A 19,879-nucleotide genomic window follows, 5' to 3' on the forward strand; every position below is an offset into this window, starting at 1 on the left:
CCGGTTATGCGCAATCTGGGAAAATATTCTCGAGTATAGCTATTCCGAAGTTGGAGAGGCTGTTAACGCTGTTATCTGGAAGTCAGCTGTCGGCAGTAGAAATAATTCAAGATGGCTGCTCGTCGAGATGATGGTTTGATGAACCAATTTGATTTTGAGTCTGATTCTGATGACGAATTTCTGGAGCAGATGCTTCGTCGTGTCAGAAAAGTGAAAAGGATTAGGCCACGTCCAAATAACTTCGAAGAATGGGATGACGAAGAATTTGTAAAACGTTTCAGGTTAACAAAACTGACGGCACTTCTTGTACTAGATGAAATCCGTGATCAACTGGAACATGCTACAAATCGGTGAGTAACCTATTTACTCTATATTGTTAGTGGAATAATTATGTTATATAACTAGAGCTATTATTATTCTGGGTGTGAAATATAGTAGGTAACGTGTAACATGCCTGTAGCAGAAGCAAGGTTAAACGTCTCTTTATGTGGGTTTGTTGGCATGTAACCTTATATCGACACACATTGTACATGACCGAAGACTAATATAATATCTATTGACGAGGTTATTTACCGTATACGAGAGGCAAACAATTCTAGTTCACTGTACAGAACGAATAATTATTTTGTATGATAAAAAAGTATGCAAAGCAACAGGCTACACTATTTTCCATATTCTAGATGTCATGTTGGTCGTCAGTCGTGAATGTGTTAAGATAACAGTTTACTTGCCATAAAATCAGTGTATTAATTCTGTATATGCCTGTTATGTGATATGAGGCTGACATATATTAAATTACAGAAAATGCAAGGCCTGAAGTTAAAATGTAGGGCCTAGACCTAATTAGAGATATTACCGGTATGTCTCACTGTAGGCCTGTATTACATATTAGCCTGTATCACAGCAACATTATGTATTTTTGATATTGAATTATGGCAGGCTATATATATCATATATACATTTGTATGGTAGGATTCTAACCAGGTGGGTTTTTTTTTTCTTTTTCAGAAATTCTGCATTACCTCCAATGAACCAGTTATTATTGGCACTGAGGTTCTATGCCACTGGGGGAACACTGACAACAGCAGGTGATTTTTGTGGTGTTCATAAAGTTACTGCTGGAACAGTTGTAAATCGAGTCAGTGCCGCAATTGCTTCACTTCGGAGAACATACATCAAGATGCCTGAAGGAGAGAGAGAATGTCATAGTCTTCAGAGTGATTTTTATAGGTTGGCAGCTTTTCCCCGTACAATAGGTTCATTGGACTGCACCCATATTAGGATTAAATCTCCAGGTGGAGATGCCCCTGAAGACTTCAGGAACAGAAAAGGTTACTTTTCTATGAATGTGCAGACTGTATGCGACACAAAGCTGAGGATTAGGGACATTGTGGCTAGGTGGCCAGGTTCAAGCCACGATTCCACCATCTTCAACAATTCTGTATTGAAGGCAAGGTTGGAGAGAGGTGACTTTGGCAATTCGGTCCTTGTGTGTGATTCCGGATATGCCCCTGGTCTGCACTTGCTACCTCCTCTTAGGAACCCAGCTACTCGAGCTCAGCAGTTGTATAATGAGTCTCTTATAAGAACTCGTAACACTGTTGAAAGACAGTATGGCGTGTGGAAGGCCCGTTTTCCAGTGCTGGCATTAGGTATTCGGCAGAAAATAGAAAATGTGCAAGGAGTGATTGTGGCGTGTGCAGTTCTGCATAATATGGCAATCGACAATAACGAACACCAACCACCTCTTGATGCAGAGGTTGAGGATAGAGTTAGGCAGGGTATAGAGGAAGGTGAAATTCAAGTTGATAGAAATGAAAATAATGGTGCAGAAGCTGTTAGACATGCATTCATTCAACATTTTGAACGGCTACTATAAATTTGCTTTAATAGGATATCTGTTAGTTCTTGGAGCTGTTTAACATTTACTAAACTTGTACGGTATTTCTGGCATACTTTTATAACAGCAGGCACTGTACTATCACCAATCCTCCTGTAAATCTTCTTGTATGTGTTGCCTTCTTTATTAACCTATAGTAATTGTAAATACCACAGACTTAAAGCCAAATTAGCTTTACTACAGATCAAAATTAGCTTCTCAATTACTTATAATGTTAATCTGCTAATAAGTGACTTGTTGTGGTACAGTAATACAGTGCAAATGCAAAAATTTTCTAGAGTTATGGCCACCAGTGTACATCTAGTCCTTTGGGTTGATGAAAAGAGAAATAACATTCAACTGAACAGTGGTAACATTTTTTAAAAGCCGTTGTTCTGAAGTTTCAAGTGGCATATAGGTGACGTGCTTAATTATGAAACTGACGAGTGGTCTATTTCTTGATTTTTGAGGTCCTGCTCAGTTTCACACTTGCTGTTTTGTGGTTTTTCGCATATTTACTGTTTTGAAACATAAGTCTTCATTGTAGATTGTTATGTCTTTCAGCATTCAGTCGGCAAGACTCTGTGAATGTACTAACACTACCACAATCCCCTATTTGTAAGTAGCTCTGTGGCCTCATTTAGTTCGATACCTCTTATCTTAAAATCATTAGGTAACCTATCCTCCTCCATTCACCTCACATGACACCACCACCGAAGCTGGTTTATGCGTACAGGTTCATCCATTGAGTTCATTCCTAACTTAGCCTTCATCTCCTCATTCTGTGTACCTTCCTGCCATTCTTCCCACCTGTTTGTACCAACAATCATTCTCGCTATTTCCATGTCTGTTAGGTCCAACTTATGAATAAGATACCCCGAGTCCACGCAGCTTTCACTTCCATAATGCAAAGATGGTCTGAAAACAGACCGGTGTAATGATAGTTTTGTCCAGAAGTGGACTTCTTTCTTACAGAATACTGTTAATCGCAACTGTGAACACACTGCATTAGCTTCACTGCACTTTAATTCAGTCTCGCTTATTATACTACCATCTCGGGAGAATACACATCCTAAATACTTGAAATTATGTACCGGTTCTAGCTTTGTATTCCCAGCATGACATTCAATTATCTTAGGTTTCTTACCTACTGACATCACTTCAGTCTTGGGAAGGCTAATTTTCGTATGTCACTCGTTGCACATAGTTTCAAGTTCCAAGATATTACTCTGCAGGTTTTCAGCACAATCTACCATTTTAAGACTAAGTCGTCGGCATAGGCCAAACTGCTTACCGTACAACATTTGTGTTCAACTCAATACCCCTCTGCTACTTTATCAGATGATCTATGTAAACTATGAATAACAAAGGTGTGGTCTGAAACCACACTGGTTTTCTTCCAACTTACTCTCAACCACTGATTGCAGACCTCCCTTCCAAAATATCTGCGTTTACTTTTCCTGGTGCAGTGATCAACGAAATACCTTGATGGTTATTGCAATCCCTCCTGTTCTCTTGCTGATGGATAGGTGTAATTGCTACTTTCATTCAATCGAAGGGGAACTAACATCCCGTAATAACCATTTTACTGTATGAAGCCATTTCATCCCTGCCTTTCCACTATATATTTCACCATTTCAGATGTAATTTCATCTATTCTTGCTGCTTTATTACCACACTTTCCATTACTTCTAACGTAGGTTTGCCAACATTGTTGTACTCCACCCCATGAACTCAGTTGTTCACCACATCACCAGAAAGATTTCCTTAACGTTCAGAAGATTTTCAAAATATTCCTTCCACCTGTCCAGTGATTCCATGGGATCTATCATGAGTTCACCTGATTTACTCTAAACACTAAACACTATTGATTTCCTCTTCACCTCCCTTTCTAAGATTCTCTATTAATGTCCAGAAAGGTTCCCTGCCGCTCAACCTAGCCTTTCCACGTTATTACCAAAATCTTCCCAAGACGACTTCTTGGATTCAACAGTTATTTGTTTCACTCTGTTTCCTTCATCTATGTACAATTCCCTGTCTGCATCAGTCCTTGTCTTGAGCCATTTCTGATTTTTCTTTTTGCGTTTACTACAGATCAGTTAATAGTCTGTATCATCAAAAAATCCCCTGAATACCCATACATTCCTAACAAATTTCCTAAGTTTGAAGTCTGATATGATATAGTCTATTATGGATCTGATGCCCCACCCTCCCATGTGTAGCACTGATTAGTCTTATGCTGGGAGAATGTAATAACTTGTAATCCTATACTAGCACAGAAGTCCAATAAACACTTCCCATGCCAATTAACTTCCATATCTTCCCCCACATTTACCCATCACCTTCGCATATCCTTCAGATTTCCAACTCTCGCATCAACATGCTGATTAAACAGAGACAATTCTTGTCCTAATTCCTCCAACTGCCAAATCTATCCACATTGCCTAACAGATACTAGGTTGCGTGCAGTAGTATTCGTAATGAACAGTCCTTCCCCATATTCTGCTATTCACTATTTAACACCTGTCGAGAACACTATGATCTCTTATCTCGTCATCTCCCCTTACCCGAATACCATTAACTCCTAACACATCCAGAACTCTTTGCCGACTCAGCAGCCGTACTTTTTCGTCCATATGCCCCATTAATGTTGACAGCTCCTTGTTTCATTCGCCAAGTTGTTTCAAAGGAGTCCCTCACCTGTCAAGTGGAAGTGAGACTCCATTACTCCCGTAGGTTCGAGACCTGCTTAAATCGTTCTGAGTTCAGTGAATTCTGTGTAGGAAGGTGCTACCCTATGTACACGTAGGCCAATGAGGATCTCTCTTCTAACAGGTTAGGTACTACTGGTGGATTGTGTAGTCCTAACTGCATGAGCACAACAAGGGCCGTATGTCTTGAGATGCCCACTCCCATTCCATAGCAACTGGTATCCCGAGTCTCAGGACCACTCAGCCGTTGCTCATGGTTCACGAAGTAGGACATGACTACAGTAATCTACATCATGAGGAACCTTGTAGGCAGCATTAAACAATAGCCTATCATACCAACCAGCACAAAAATTCTTGCAGAAATTTGCACTTTACTGCTCCCTCTGAATGCATTTCCAGACCTTGTATTCCATACCAGCAAAGCTTTTCCATGGAAGTGACCTAGCTACCCTGGACTCAGTTTACTTTCAGTTCTAATTTATTGAAATGATAATAAATGAAGTATTTTTATTAAATAGACTAGTTGTTTGTCTTTTGCAAAAGAATAATGTTAAATAATATTTGATGTTCGATGATTTTTTTTTCTGGCAACATAGAAATTGCTGCTTTATTATGTACATATTTTATAATAAATGGAGTGTTTTAAGATATATTTGTTAGTATATTTTTAATTTTTCTTTCTTTCCCCTTCATTTTGGGGCATTTTAATTGAATTTTGTCCAGAAATCACTATTATTATTATAATTTTGTTAATTTTATCTTTTCCATTGACGTTTTGTATTTACTATGCACAATATTGATATTAACATCCATATTTTGAACATATTTTAAACGTGTATTTACTTGCATATTCATTATATCCGTTTTAACTGCTATGTAATGAACCAGTCCAATCATCCCTTCAACAATGATTTTGAACAATGTGCTCCATATGTATGGTTCTATGTGGAGAACAATGCTCACTCCAGGCATTCTTCACATAGTTTCAGAAACTTTATAAAATGCTCAGTGCATATTGCAACTTAGTATGGTAAGTTAAAATAAAAAGTGACAACCAACTAGGACTAATTGTTAAGGTATCAAATCTACAGGGTCTGACACCACGGTTAGACAGTTTGAGTTTGGCTGGCTGAAAAATATTATCACCATCATACAATGATGGCCAGCAGGGTAGGAGAGGTGATGGTATACAATTTCTAATCACTAGGTTGTGTGCCAAAAGCCTGAATTCAATTCTAAACCTTGCCACGGAGCGAGGATATATGACGCTGTTGATAGTGAATAGTCATTGGATGGAGATGTTAAGCCTTCAGCAGACCCCTTGGTGCTATTTGACAGGAGTAGGCTATGTGTTGATATTGGATTTACCCCCTCCCATCCTACTATCATGTATCACGTCAATCATTTCATCTCATTAACTCGTACGATGAGGTTTACATCAGAAAGGGCATAAAGACTCGCTACGAAGATTCATCTCGCTTCACATAGGACTCCAAAAAGAACCAGCGCAAGGGTTGGACATGTATACATACAACTATCACTAATTGCTGGAAAATAAACCAGTTAAAATAATTTTTGTGATGTAATTTACATGATATTGATACAAACTCAAATAAATAATAATACGGTGTAGTCTAGATATGCTCAATAACCTACTTTCTGTTTTTCTTTTTGTAACCAACCAAATTCACGGCACAATCAAGCTGGGTAAGGGGAATTTGTATTTAACCAGGATAAGGCGTGGCCTTCATTCATTGAGCATGAAATATACAACATGTTGCATCCGAAAGCATCTGTAGTGAATGTGATAGTACTTAGTTCTTGACTTCCCATTTAAGAGGAAGATACCTTGCCTCCCTAGGGATTTGGAGTTTGAAAATTTGCATAAATGAGTGTTTTTAATGCACATCACACTGTAAAAACTTTTTTTTTGCTATTGGCTTTACGTTGCACCGACACAGATATGTCTTATGCAGACGATGGGACAGCAAAGGGCTAGGACTGGGAAGGAAGCGGCCGTGGCCTTAATTAAGATACAGCCCCAGCATTGTGAAAATGGGAAACCACGGAAAACCATCTTCAGGGCTGCCGACAGTGGGGTACGAACCCACTATCTCCCTAATACTGTATACTGGCCGCACTTAAGCGACTGCAGCTATCGAGCTCGGTAGGCCCAAACTTTATCACATTTAAGTTCAATAAAAGAACAGGAGGGTGGAGAGTCGTTTCTTTCCCTGAAGATTTAAAAAAAAGTTACCCCAACTACATCCACTAAGCAAATATCTGAGTAAAAGCCAACCAGATCTCAAATTTCCTTTAACTTTCCCAACATGTTAACTCGGTAATAAATTCTTCCTACCGTTTTTGCAGGCTGTCGTGATGGCAAAGAGAACCATACAAATATTTTTTAGGCATGAACCTATTCATCTTAGGAACTGGATTGAAGGAAAAGGAAGGAAACTATAATTTTTTAAGGTCAAATGGAATGGGTTCTAAAATTAAGCCTTTTTTTTAGAGCACTAATTGCAAAGTTAGTATAACATTCTTTTAAGCCTGAATTGCTTTAAATTGCATTCGTATGTTTTAAGGGGAAATGGGATGAATTCAATAACATTTTCAGAATTAATGTGCACTTTATTTTTTAAAACTCACAATTTCACATATAAAAAATATACAAGTCTTATTTTGTGGAAAAAACAGACTACATTTCACCAAGAGTAAAAGTCCTCTCAATTTTAATCACTGCATTGATGGGGTGACAGTTCATGGGGGATCACTATAACATTGTATGTCAATATGGTCAAAGGCACTTTTAAAAAATTTATGACAAAGGAGACAACTATTTAATTCAGACAAATAAATACGAAAACATACCAAAACAACTGTACTTTCAGTGTGCTTAGGTGATACAGTACGTCAGTTTACAGAGACAAGAAAGGTTACAGATTACCTCTTAAGTTCAACGATACATTGGTCATAAACAGCTCAGCTCGAAACTTGCATTTGCCTTCATATCACTGTTGTCAGTTTTAACATTTGAGCACAGTCGTATCGCATCGTGAGCAAAATGTCACGAAAAATTTTCTATTTTGGACAAAATCAAAACCCTTCGGGCAAAAATCGTGGACATCTCCAAAGATAGGATCTCATGTTTGAAAGCAAATTAAATGAACACGTGGAAAGAATAGAGTGGAACAGAAAAGGGCAGACAGGAGGTGGGGAAAAAAACTGAAAAGGGAAGACCTTAATCTATGGTTTTCTACAGTACGGTAACTTGAGGGGTAACTTGGTCCAATGTTGAAATTAAAATCTGAGAACTTTCAAAGAAAATGGGTGGCTCATTAGAAAGGGAGGCATGATATCAGGTTCAAGAAAGCTCATGAAGAAAAAGCAAGCGCTGGTTTGACTTGGAGTTGAACAGTTGAGGCATTTTTGATCTACAGCAGGGCCTCTCAAACGCCCAAAATCTCACGCGTGCAGATAGAGGCGCAAGAGCTCTGTGCACTGTGCATCGCTGCCGCTCGGCATGGCTCGGATCAACGCTTCGTCTCTGGGCTACTCGGCTAAGCTCGGCTCAACTCGCCTATGCTCGGCTCAAGTCAGTCTGGATTTGGAGCGCTACGGCGCAAGTGGGGCAGAGGGAGACAGGCGGAGCGAGCGAGACAGGCGTGAGGAAAGAGAGAGTAAGCGCTATTGCTCCAAATCGAGGAGTGGGGGGTCTGCACTCTGTTCAACCAAGCCAAGTCGTTTTTTGCACCGTGCACAGTGCATGCACCACGCGCATGCACCCTGAGAGGCCCTGATCTACAGGTCATCAAATCCGCGACCTACTACCTGGTATTATACAGCATATTTCTGAGAATATCTGCAAAATTATTATTGCCTGGCTGTGAAAAGTGTTAATTTGAGTAATAAACAGTATCGACATAAGATGATTAGTGTTATCTGAAGCTGTCTCTTTTCAGTTTCGACTCTATTATTTTTTTTAAAGATGATGATACATGAGGCAAAATATTAATGAGCAGTATGCTAATATAGTTGGATTAAGTAAAGGAGGTGACTAATAGCAAAGTACTGAAATTTACCTATAATTTTACAAATATTAACCGAAAAATTCAAAAGCATCAGGAATTGATAATTTTTCTGGAGATATTCTAAAGGTAATGGGTTGGAATATCGTACCATATATGAAGTACTTATTTCATTACTGTTGGAATGAAAGAACTACACCAAATGAATGGAGAGTTGCTGTATGTACTACGGGAAGGACAATAAACGTAAAAGTCGATAATTTCAGGCCAGTCACCTTGACATGTGTTACATGTAAGTTCTGAGAAAGCATCCTTTCCGATTATATTAGGCACATTTGCGGAACTACTAACTGGTTTGGCAGATGGCAATTCATGTTTAGGAAAGATTTCGGTGAGGCTCAACTTGCAGGATTCCAGCAAGATATAGTAGATATTTTAGATTCAAGAGATCAAATGGACTGTATCACCATTGCCTTGTCAAAGGCTTTTGATAGGGTAGATCATGGCAGATTACTAACGAAAATGAGGGCTGTTGGTCTAGACCAGGGCATTTCAAATGCCCAAAATCTCATGCATCCAAACCGAGGTGGAATATCGTGCACAGTGCATCAGTCTAACTCGGGTTGGACCAGTATTTTGTCTCGGGGGCGAGTCGGCTCAAGTCTGCTTGGATGGTGGAGTACTGCAAGGTGAGGAAGGGGGAGACAGGTAGAGGAAGCGAGACAGGGAAAGAGAGAGAGAGAGCGCTATTGCTCAAAATCGAGGAGTGGGGATCTGCACTCTAGTCAACCTAGCGAAATCATCTTTTGCACCCCGCAATGCACCCTGAAAGGCCCTGGTCTAGATGAAAGAGATTCAATGGGTGGTTAAATTTAAAAAAAATATAATGATAAGGGAACGGTGGTATGACTGTAAATGGACTGCAAGGTCAAGTTGTAGTAAAATTACCTCATGGATATCACTGTCAGAACCTGTGTATTAATATAAGGAAAGATCTTCATTGGGATAGTCATATTAACAAGTTTGTAAATAAAGGTTGTTTGTATTGTTATGAGGATACTTGGGGGTTGTAGTGAGGATGTATAAATCACTGGTAAAACCCCAATCACAGTGTGGTTCCAGTGCTCAGAACCCTCACCACAATTACTTAATTCGAGAACTGGAAAAGGTCCAATAGAAATCAGTACAGTTTGTTCGGAGTGATTTCTGACAAGGGAGTGGTGTTGCAAACGAGAGGAAGGAGAAGGAGTTACTAGACTAATAAAGCAGTATGTTCCGAGCTGTCAGTCGAATGACATAAGCCGACAAACTTGATTGGGGTTTTTAAAAATAAGGAAAGATCATAACATCAAGATAAAGTTGGAATTCAGGAGAACATGTTGAGGCAAATATTTTGTTGGAGGAATTATGGATTGGAATAATTTAGCAAGGGAGATATTTGATAAATTAGAAATAACTTCAGAAATGATTATGTAAAGAACTGGCCACTTACGCAACAGCCCTAAATGCAGATCAGTGGTAACTGATTGACTGTTATAAACAAAATTGACTTGGCTAAAAGTTTTGACCTAAAATCCACAACTGTGAGGTTTTTCAGTTTGTCAAAACTAATTCACGGTAAAAAATTACAAAATACCTCAAAAAAAGAAAACATTTAATAACATATTATATCTGAAACATGTTATGTTTTTCAGGTATTTTACTAATCCTGAATTAGTTTCGACAGACTGGAAAACTTACCAGTTGTGGGAAAAAATGTTAGGACGAACATGCATTTCCAGTTAAAGTCTCTGAATATTACTTAAAGTTTTTCTCTTAATTTGAATGTCCATTTTGAGACTTAAAAGTTGAGCTTTTTTAATTTTCATTTCCATGGCATGTAACTCCTGTTCCCTCTTCTCCCTCTGAACAAATTGTTTTTTGAGGAGCTCCTGTTGTAGGGTGGCTAAACACTTCTTCTCCGTTACCCATGAGCTCAACTTTTGGCCACTAACTGAAGATGTCCTTACTGATGGCTGACCTGCTGGATAAAAAGAAAAAAAATTACAAATGTAAAGACACAGCTGGTGCATTTGATGGGATGGGGAGATGGCAAATCTCATTCTTGTACATAATGGCATGACTCCTATTTGTAATAATTATAATTTAGATACAACGTGGGCATGCAACTTTCAACCCATATTGTTCTTGAAATGATTGCTGTAAAATATTATAGGTGAATGCAGATAGTGCAAATTAGTGGTCAGGAAAAGATTAATACAGGGCCTCTCAGAGTGTATGCGCCGGTGCATTGCGCGGTGCAAGGTGCATAAGACAACTTTGCTAGGTTAACCAGAGTGCAGACCCCCCCCCCCAACTCCTCGAGTTTGAGCAATAGCACTGTCTCTTTCTTTCCCTATGTCTGCCTCGCTCACTGCACCTGTTTCCCCCTTCCTCACTCGCACTGCAGGGCTGACCATCCAAGCCGAGCTCAGCCGAGTCGCCTCGAGACAGAACGTTGGTCCGAACCAAGCCGAGTAGGACCGACGCACGGTACACAGAACCTCTGCGCCTCGTTTTGCACGTGAGTTTCTGGACGTTTGAGAGGCCCTGATCTAATATACTACTTTTCTCACAAAGTGAAATCCCCAATTTAAGATGCTCCACTGCATACAGCTGCCCAATATGAGCATATGGTATTGTATGTTCCTTGTATTTAATATTTTATCAAGCTTAATTTTTATCAAAATATAATTCACCTCGTACAATCACAGGACAAGGGGCGCCAGTGAGTAGAGATGGAGGTTCAATACAGGGTGATGCTCCTTTGTTGTTAGTTTAGGAGAGTGCTGATAGGAGCACCCTTACGTGCTGCCACCTGCATTTGTTACTGGTGTGTATGTGCACATCCTGGCTAGTGACAAAAACACACTGATCAAAAACACATCAGAGGTGTTCAATAGAAAGCCTCTTGAAAGGAAGTGAGCTCTGTCTCATGTCAACCATTGGTTCACATTTGAGCTTATAACTCATTCGTTAGGACCCATTAACAAGGCGAAGTTGGCCATTACGTCAAATTGCCTTGAATGATAGGTCTAATGGTAGTGAGTGTTCAACGGAAGGTTGGGGGTAATGACGCAAGATTTTTCTTGGTTAGAAAAGTAAGCTTCTTCTGGGGCGGGATGATGAGATTCTGGTATTGGCAATGAATAATCTCCTCCTTCAAAAGCATTATAAGGTAACATTAATATATTTTGTATCCCTGGGTAACATGTTACACGTTGGCATCTCCCATCTTTGGATGCTACCATTCACCGTCATGTAGATACAAACCCTGTGGATACCCACAACAACATATCTATAGTTCGATTGTTCCTGAGGAAGCGAACCCAAAAGGAACTTTTACAATACTCTGTGCCCATTCTTTTTTTAGCAACTGTATGTACCAACTATATTTAAGCTGACTGCTAAGAGTTACTGAAATTCATACATTTTGGTACTCTCAAGTCTAATATAATTACATTAAACTTACAGTTCACTGTAGGAGAAGAATTCTTCACTGTGCTCAAGGCATTTCGCAGCGGTATGCTTTTTCTTTTCTTAAGCATCCTTGGTGTATAATTTGACCAGTCATTATCACCTGAAATATATGAAAGGAGAACGTATAATTATATGGTCTTTTCATCATTTGTAGTGAATAAACCAGTACAATCACTCTGTACTTACATTCATTGTATTGGGCAGACACCACTGCAGAAGAACTACTTGCTACGTCCTCTGCACCAGTTGATCCTATAATGATTACAGATTGATTGATTACAATTATACAGTATTTTAAAGAGAATAATTTGTGTGTAAATACCTCAAAAGGTTACTTTATAATATGATATCAAGTTTGAACCACAGCTGTACCTTGGCAAGGATAAAGTTACCATTATCTACTTGCTGTGTATTGAAATAATGTTTTAAACAACCTCACACTGTCACAAGAATGAAGATGTTTTACCTGTGTATGAAAGTTCTGTTACAATGCTTTCAACTGGACCGGTACACTTGTAGTTTTGCAGATCTTCTGAAAAGTCAGATATGAAAAAGTTATATTTTAATATTTCAGGTTGACAAAGTTTGAATGTGGGGAAATAAAGTATTAGGCCTACACAAAAGTTACCTGGAGACATGACAGGGACATTCATTTCTTTTTCAACATAGCTGCCCTGTGCTTCTGCATGGTGCTATAAAAAAAAAAAAGATATGTCATTATGATGTACCTGATACAATAATAAATATCTGACCGACAGTTTCATAAACCATTGTAAAATAAAACCCAGTATAATTTCTCATTTAAAGCTAATAATTTCAACTTTACTGGGTCACAGTAATCACTAACCTCATTCATGTTGTCTGCTTCCTCAGCAAGTACAGTTATTACTGGTACATCAGCTATAACAAAAGAGAAAAATTCACTGTCAGCAACAGTAAAGTTACACACGTAACTTGGCTTTAAAATGTTATTACCAATTTGAAATATTTTAGTGAACTTACGCATTGCATCCGAATCAAAGATGCTGGGAAGACCCTCAGTTGAAAACTGTATCATTTCTCGGACTTTGTCCAGAACTGGATTTTTTACAACTGTTGTAAAAGGGCCTCCACCTGTCTGCACCATGCATTGCCTCTCTGCAGCAGCACTTTTCCTCGTTTCCTTTTTCAAGGATTCAAATTTACTCCTCAGTTGTTTGGGAGTCCTACTATTTGTGCTGCTGCTGTTGTATTCATCTGCAATACTATTCCATGCTTCATCCTATATTAATGAAATGAAAGGAGGTTATATTTTTTAATAAAAAACTTATTACTAACAGAAAAAGTATATGGTACTCTATAAAAAGCAGGATTACTGTTTGCCAATACTGTTCTATAACATTGTCTTGGAAGAAACGAAATAGCCTAATAATAATAATAATAATAATAATAATAATAATAATAATAATAATAACGAACAATAACGTTATCATAAATTGCAACAGTAATTGAATACTGAAATTAATAATGAAGTTACGGTAACGATTCTCCACCACATGAATGCCAGCAGGCTATTATTTTAGGCCTACTACTGATATCCGAATTTCCAAGTTTCTTACCGCAAGTGGTGCCACAGATTACGAAAATAGATTATTTTCGCAGCAACACGGTTCCTCTTTACTATTTTTGAGACAAAACAACATGATTCATGTGGTAGGAAATATTTGACAAGAAACATAACCTGTATCTTACCTTTTGCTTCCATGTAACACCATCAGTCTTCTTGTTTTCCACAATATGTTTGTATCTCCCTACACATTCAACTAACTTGAATGTTTCTTCCTGCGTATAGTTTTCCGTTCTACTTCTCTTTTTGCCTTGAGCTTCCATATTATGATAATGTTCTCGTGAAATAGATTTAATTTCAGAAGAAACGGCGCTAAACAGACAAAAACACGCGGGAACAGATACAGATACACCACCGCACAAAATTCCACTACATTTTCAGTAACTTCATTGCCAACGCAATAAAAATGTTACTACATCTCCCGCATAGGAATACCGCAGTTAAAATCCGTTGGTAGTACGCAAGAAAAAAGTTAATTTCCAGTTTGCAAAACTGCAGCCTACCTATCTGGATGTTTATCTGGCTGTCGTAGTACAGGCCCTAAATGGAATAACCTTGCCAAGCTGGTTTCTCCTAAGGCAGTCAGTAATTCAGAGGGAATGTCATCAATTCCAGGTGCCTTGTTCCTATTTAGGTCGCTCACAGCTCTGTCAAACTCTTTCCTCAAAATTGGGTCTCCCATTTCATAAGCATCAACAGCCTCTTCTTGTTCCAGAACCAAATTATCTACATCTTCACTTTGATACAACTGTTGGATATGTTCCTGCCATCTGTCTGCTTTGTCTTCTTTCCCTAGAAGTGGCTTTCCATCTGAGCTCTTATTTATCATACACCTAGATTTCCTTTCTCCAAAGGTTTCCTTGATTTTCCTGTATACAGCATATACCTTTCCTAGGACCATACAACCTTCGACATCCTTGCACTTCTCCTTCAGCCAGTCTTCCTTAGCTACCTTGCACTTTCTGTCCATTTCATTCTTTAATCGCTTGTATTCTTTTCTGCCATCTTAATTACTAGCTTTCTTGTATTTTCGTCGTTTGTCAATCAGGTCTAGTATCTCCTGAGTTATCCACTGATTCTTAGTTGATTTTTCTACCTTCCTAACATTTCTTCAGCAGCCCTGCTGACTTCATTTTCCATGACTATCCACTCTTCCTCTATTGTGTTTCCTTCAGCCTTTTCATTTAGTCCTTTTACAACATGTTCCTTGAAACATTCCCTCACACTCTTTTCTTTCGACTTGTCTAGATCCCATCTTTTTGCATTCTTTCCTTTCTTCAATTTCTTCAGCTTCAGATGGCACTTCATGACCAACAAGTTGTGGTCAGAGTCCACGTCTGCTCCTGGGAAAGTTTTGCAATCCAACACCTGGTTTCTGAACCTCTGCCTAATCATAATGAAGTCTATTTGATACCTTCCAGTGTCTTCAGGTCTCGTCCACGTACAAAGCCGTCATTTGTGGTGTTTGAACCAAGTATTGGCAAGGACTAAATTATGATCAGTGCAGAATTCAACCAGCCAACTTCCTCTTTCATTCCTTTGTCCCAATCCAAATTCTCCTACTGTATTACCTTCTCTTCCTTGGCCTACCACTGTATTCCAGTCTACCATCACAATTAGATTCTCGTCACCTTTTACATATTGTATTAAATCTTCTATCTCTTCATATGTTCTTTCGATTTCATCATCTGCTGAGCTAGTAGGCATATAGACGTGCACTATTGTGGTGGGCATTGGTTTGGTGTCTATCTTAACGACAATAATTCTCTCACTATGCTGGTCATAGTAGCTTACCCGCTGCCCTACTTTCTTATTCATTATTAAACCAACTCCTGCATTTCCTCTGTTTGACTTTGTGTTGATAATTCGGTAGTCGCCTGACCAGAAATCCTGTTCTTCCTGCCAACGTACTTCACTTATACCAAGTACATCTAACTTTAGTCTTTCCATCTCCCTTTTCAGATTCTCTAACCTGCCACAACGATTCAAACTTCTAACATTCCACGCTCCGACTCGCAGAATGTCAGTATCCATCCTCCTGACGATCGCCCCCTCTCGTGTAGTCCCCACCCGGAGATCCGAATGGGGGACTAGTTTACCTCCGGAATATTTTACCCGGGAGGAAGCCATCATCAGTACATAATTCATACAGAGAGAGCTGCATGTCCTCGGGTGTTTGTTACGGCAGTAGTTTCCCATTGCTTTCAACCGTGTAGCAGTATCAGCACACCTAAGCCATGTTGAGTATTATTACAAGGCCATATCAGTCAATCATCCAGACTGCCGCCCTTGCAACTTCCGAAAGGCTGCTACACCCCTTTCGATGAATCATTCCTTAGTCTGATCTCTCAACAGATACCCATCCGATATGGTTGCACCTGCGGCTCGGCTATCTTCTTCATTGGGACACGCAAGCCTCCCCACCGCGGCAAGGTCACATGGTTCGCAGGGATAGATGTTAATTGTAAGATCACGCAATACTTAATTATTAATATTTATGTTAATAAAATTATACCAGCCGTACTGGCTATTGCCGGTATAAGTAAATAAAGAACAAGAGATGACCAGAAACCCTAAAAAATATCCCTCAAAATTGTCAGTAAATACTCACCAACTAGCTAGTCGACGGCCCATAACGCAGAGAATAGTTGGATCCAAAGTTAAGTATTGGCACGGTATGAAATGAATAAAGGTTTGAAAGAAAAACACCAAAATTTCTTTCTCTAAACAATTAAAATTTAATTAACAATTCATTTGCAAGAACTTTACAATTAATTAAAGGATACTTTTTCCTCCTTTAGAATGTACGGTGCACCGTTTGAGGAAAATTAATTTTAAAAGATAGGAAGCATTTAAATAAATTAAGACTGGATAAAGTCAAAACACTTTCCACTGAGATGAGGGACGCCCTCTAAATTAAAAATTAAAATTAACATTAAAGAATAAAAGAATTGAGGAAAAATTTATCTCCTGGCAGAAGCCCCCAAAATAAAAAGTTTTTCCAGCACATTAATTTCAAAATTTTACAGGATTTCTTGACCTTTAATTTATTATTGGACTTAATAATGAGAGGCCATGAGTTTCTCTTGAAGAAACCAGAACTCAAGGGGACTCCACGAAGAGAAAAGAAAGTGAACCAAATACCAGCTCAAAACAAAAAGAAACACCAAGGTTAACTTTAAACAGGTCACCAACACGACCCAAAATTCACCGCGATTCACAAAAGGAACGAGGTACCTCAAAATTAGGGGAAAACCTCACGAAATAAATCATCAAACACCAAGATTTAAGAATTAAAACACATCAACAGAATAACCGCGCCTGAATCAACACAATTATATATATCACAAATACAGAGCTAATGCACTTCAATTAAATAATAAACGAAAGGGAAAAAGCAACAGCTCAAACTTCAGGCCACGGCCAAATTATCCAATCAATCTCTTTTTTTTTAAAAATAATCATCAACATCATGCCAGCAACTCATCTCCATGGGCAACGGTTGCCATAGAAACAACCAACAAGAGCAAGAACCATAATTTTAAAAAATATATATATTTTGCATACGGAAAAGAGGAACTAGAGAATAAAATTAAAAGAATAAGAAGATTCAGGTTGCCTGAGAAAATTGCGTGCTCTCAATTTTTACAGCGGAAGACTACACATTAGTTAAAATTATGTCATTTCTTATTAACAACATATCGTTTACATGATCTGAAATATAGTTAAAATTTACAATGAAGTCATTTCTTGCAGAAAAATGCAGACATAAACAGGTTTTGGTAGAATTCTTCCTGCGGTACGGAGTTTGAAAAAGTGCAGTCAGTAAGCCGAGTACTTTTTACTTTAGAAAAGAACAGAAAAATATCTTGAAAACTGAACTTACTTTTGGTCCTTGCACATAAGCTAACACATGGCTTCAGCCGAGATCTTATACTCACAACTTTCCAAATGAATAAAATTAGTAAATACGTTGTGGACGTCCACTCCCAGAAGAATCATAAGCAATTTTCGAGGACGTAAGCCCCCATACTTTATGAATTATCCAGGCATGCTGTGGTATTCTGATGCTCTAGCAATGAGCCAACGCAAAACACATCCAACATCCATGATAGACGACAATGAACTGGCTTCAAGCCAACAAGCTACGCAAAGCAGAACTTAGCTGGATAGCGAACGAGCTACGGGAGATAGACTCGCTCTAGAGTTGGTCCAACACTGGACTGGAAAATAACAAGCATAGGAACAGAATTCATCGTATATGGACGATGGAGTATAACCCCGCGGGCGGAGAAGATGCAATTAAATATAGCGACATAAGTCGCGCAGGAAATAAAATTAAAACAGAATTGGGATAAAATTCCAAGGTGATACAAAATTTCAAAGGTGAGTCACCTAGGCCTAAAACGTTTGGGGAGAAAGGCGGAAAACGTGTCCCCACTGGGACAAAATAACAAAGAAATTGGAAATGTATTTCACAAGTAAATTTGATAGTACTGGGCCGCTGTCTAATAATAATAATAAAAAATCACCAGGCAGCAGTCTCTAGAGAACCTCTGCCATAGTACATAGAACTGCATTGGGCTCAGCAATAGCTTACAGTGGTACTGCTATGGTGTGCTAGCCAGCAAGTGTCTTGGAAAGGTGCAGTTTTCAAGTGATGAGCTCAAGCCACACTGAGGCAAAACACTGGTGCTTTTGTGACTGAGTTTCCTGAATCTATTCATCTTTCCCAATGCAGACACACAGAAGCTGAAAAACAAGATATTCTCTTCTACGGTGGCCTTTCCTGCGCTTTCTTCTAATTTTCTAAAAAACTCATCGGATGTTGTTGAAGGAGTAGCCATTTCTCCCTATGGTTCACATGAGGTGTTCTTTCTCTTCACGGGGTTCTATGCATTCCTACAACCTGGCTATGCACTTAGGAGGAAATACCAGCAAGATTTTTTCAAAGAGGCTAATGTTATGCAATTTCTAACTTTCCAAACCAAACCTCATGGTACAACAGCTCTGAAGGGCCTTGGTCTACCAAGCGACCGCTGGTCAGCCCAAAGCCCCACAATGGAAATCAAGATCTACATCATAACAACACAGCGTGACGGTCTCAAGAGTCCAGTTAGTAGGTGACAGTGAATAACGGTCATCAGTTCTGTATAGCAACACTTTGTGATTTGCCAACAGACTACCAATACACATTCCATGAAGCATTTCTATGTTTACTGTCTGCAGCAAACAAACCATCATATGCATTGCCCTGATGAAAGCCAACGAAACTTAGCTGAAAGCTTGGCTTTTTTTTGCTAAAGATTTGTTACATATAATCATGTGGCTTCAATCTAGAAAGACCGAGCTTGATAGCTGCAGTCGCTTAAGTGTGGCCAGTATCCAGTATTCGGGAGATAGTGGGTTCGAACCCCACTATCGGCAGCCCTGAAGATGGTATTCCATAGTTTCCCATTTTCACACCATGCAAATGCTGGGGCTGTACCTTAATTACGGCCACAGCTGCTTCCTTCCCACTCCTAGCTCCTTTCCTGTCACATCGTCACCGCAAGACCTATATGTGTCGGTGCAACGTAAAGTAACTTGCAAAAAAATCTAGAAAGTAGATTTTATTTAAAAAAGAAAAATTGGTTTTATTGACATAATATTATGGATGTATTCCTAGGATTCATGTGGTCTTCGCTTTATTTTTATCCTAGCATAAATTTGCCTAATCGGCCAGATTAAGTGTTTAGGAGTTAATCTAGTGAACATCACACTTGCCTGCAAATGGAGCACTGTCGCTGAGGAGCCATTGCTGTAAACATTACAACAACAGAATAATTACGAGGAGTCGCCTTCACATAGTCACGGAACTTGTTGCCATTAAATCGAAGCATGGATCTCTTCAAATTCATATCCATCAACTGCTGCACTCTGTCACTAAGGGTTGGACCCTATAAAAATACCAATGACAGCATTAGGGAAAATAAATAAATAAATAAAAAGAATAAAAAATTCACACACATCAAGGTGATATGGAAATCGCAAATATCGGACAGATAAATCAGAGGAATATTAAAAAAAAAAATGCATGAGCATGACCTCGACATTGTAAAAATACAAGATGATGATGATGATGATAATAATA

The 19,879-nt window shown here is 38.9% G+C and overlaps 2 protein-coding genes and 1 long non-coding RNA gene across 5 annotated transcripts in view; 1 reads left to right on the top strand and 2 right to left on the bottom strand.

The window, feature by feature from the left end:
• Positions 1–19,879, bottom strand: part of LOC137496956 (uncharacterized) — a 65,242-nt gene that overhangs the window by 12,262 nt on the left and 33,101 nt on the right. The window contains exon 2 of the long non-coding RNA XR_011017546.1: positions 19,513–19,685. This is a non-coding gene — a long non-coding RNA (uncharacterized lncRNA). The remainder of the gene's footprint in view (positions 1–19,512; positions 19,686–19,879) is intronic.
• Positions 131–5,303, top strand: LOC137500429 (putative nuclease HARBI1). The gene is made up of 2 exons (XM_068227326.1): positions 131–350; positions 1,009–5,303. The coding sequence occupies exons 1-2, from the start codon at positions 139–141 to the stop codon at positions 1,877–1,879; spliced, it is 1,083 nt and encodes a 360-aa protein (XP_068083427.1). The 5' UTR covers positions 131–138; the 3' UTR covers positions 1,880–5,303.
• Positions 7,226–15,223, bottom strand: LOC137500432 (uncharacterized). 3 transcript variants are annotated; one of them, XM_068227335.1, is made up of 7 exons: positions 13,143–15,223; positions 12,988–13,040; positions 12,769–12,832; positions 12,607–12,672; positions 12,327–12,392; positions 12,133–12,240; positions 7,226–10,644 (listed from the first exon to the last, which is right to left on the bottom strand). In XM_068227335.1, exons 1-7 carry the CDS (start codon positions 13,264–13,266, stop codon positions 10,403–10,405), a joined length of 723 nt encoding a protein of 240 aa, XP_068083436.1. In that variant the 5' UTR covers positions 13,267–15,223; the 3' UTR covers positions 7,226–10,402. The 3 variants fall into 3 exon arrangements, with proteins under 3 accessions (XP_068083436.1, XP_068083433.1, XP_068083429.1); XM_068227332.1 differs by having other exon boundaries at positions 7,226–10,641; positions 12,988–15,223; XM_068227328.1 differs by having other exon boundaries at positions 12,988–15,223.

This window comes from Anabrus simplex, chromosome 1 (genome assembly GCF_040414725.1).
Source record: "Anabrus simplex isolate iqAnaSimp1 chromosome 1, ASM4041472v1, whole genome shotgun sequence".
Taxonomy (NCBI): Eukaryota; Metazoa; Arthropoda; class Insecta; order Orthoptera; family Tettigoniidae; genus Anabrus; species Anabrus simplex.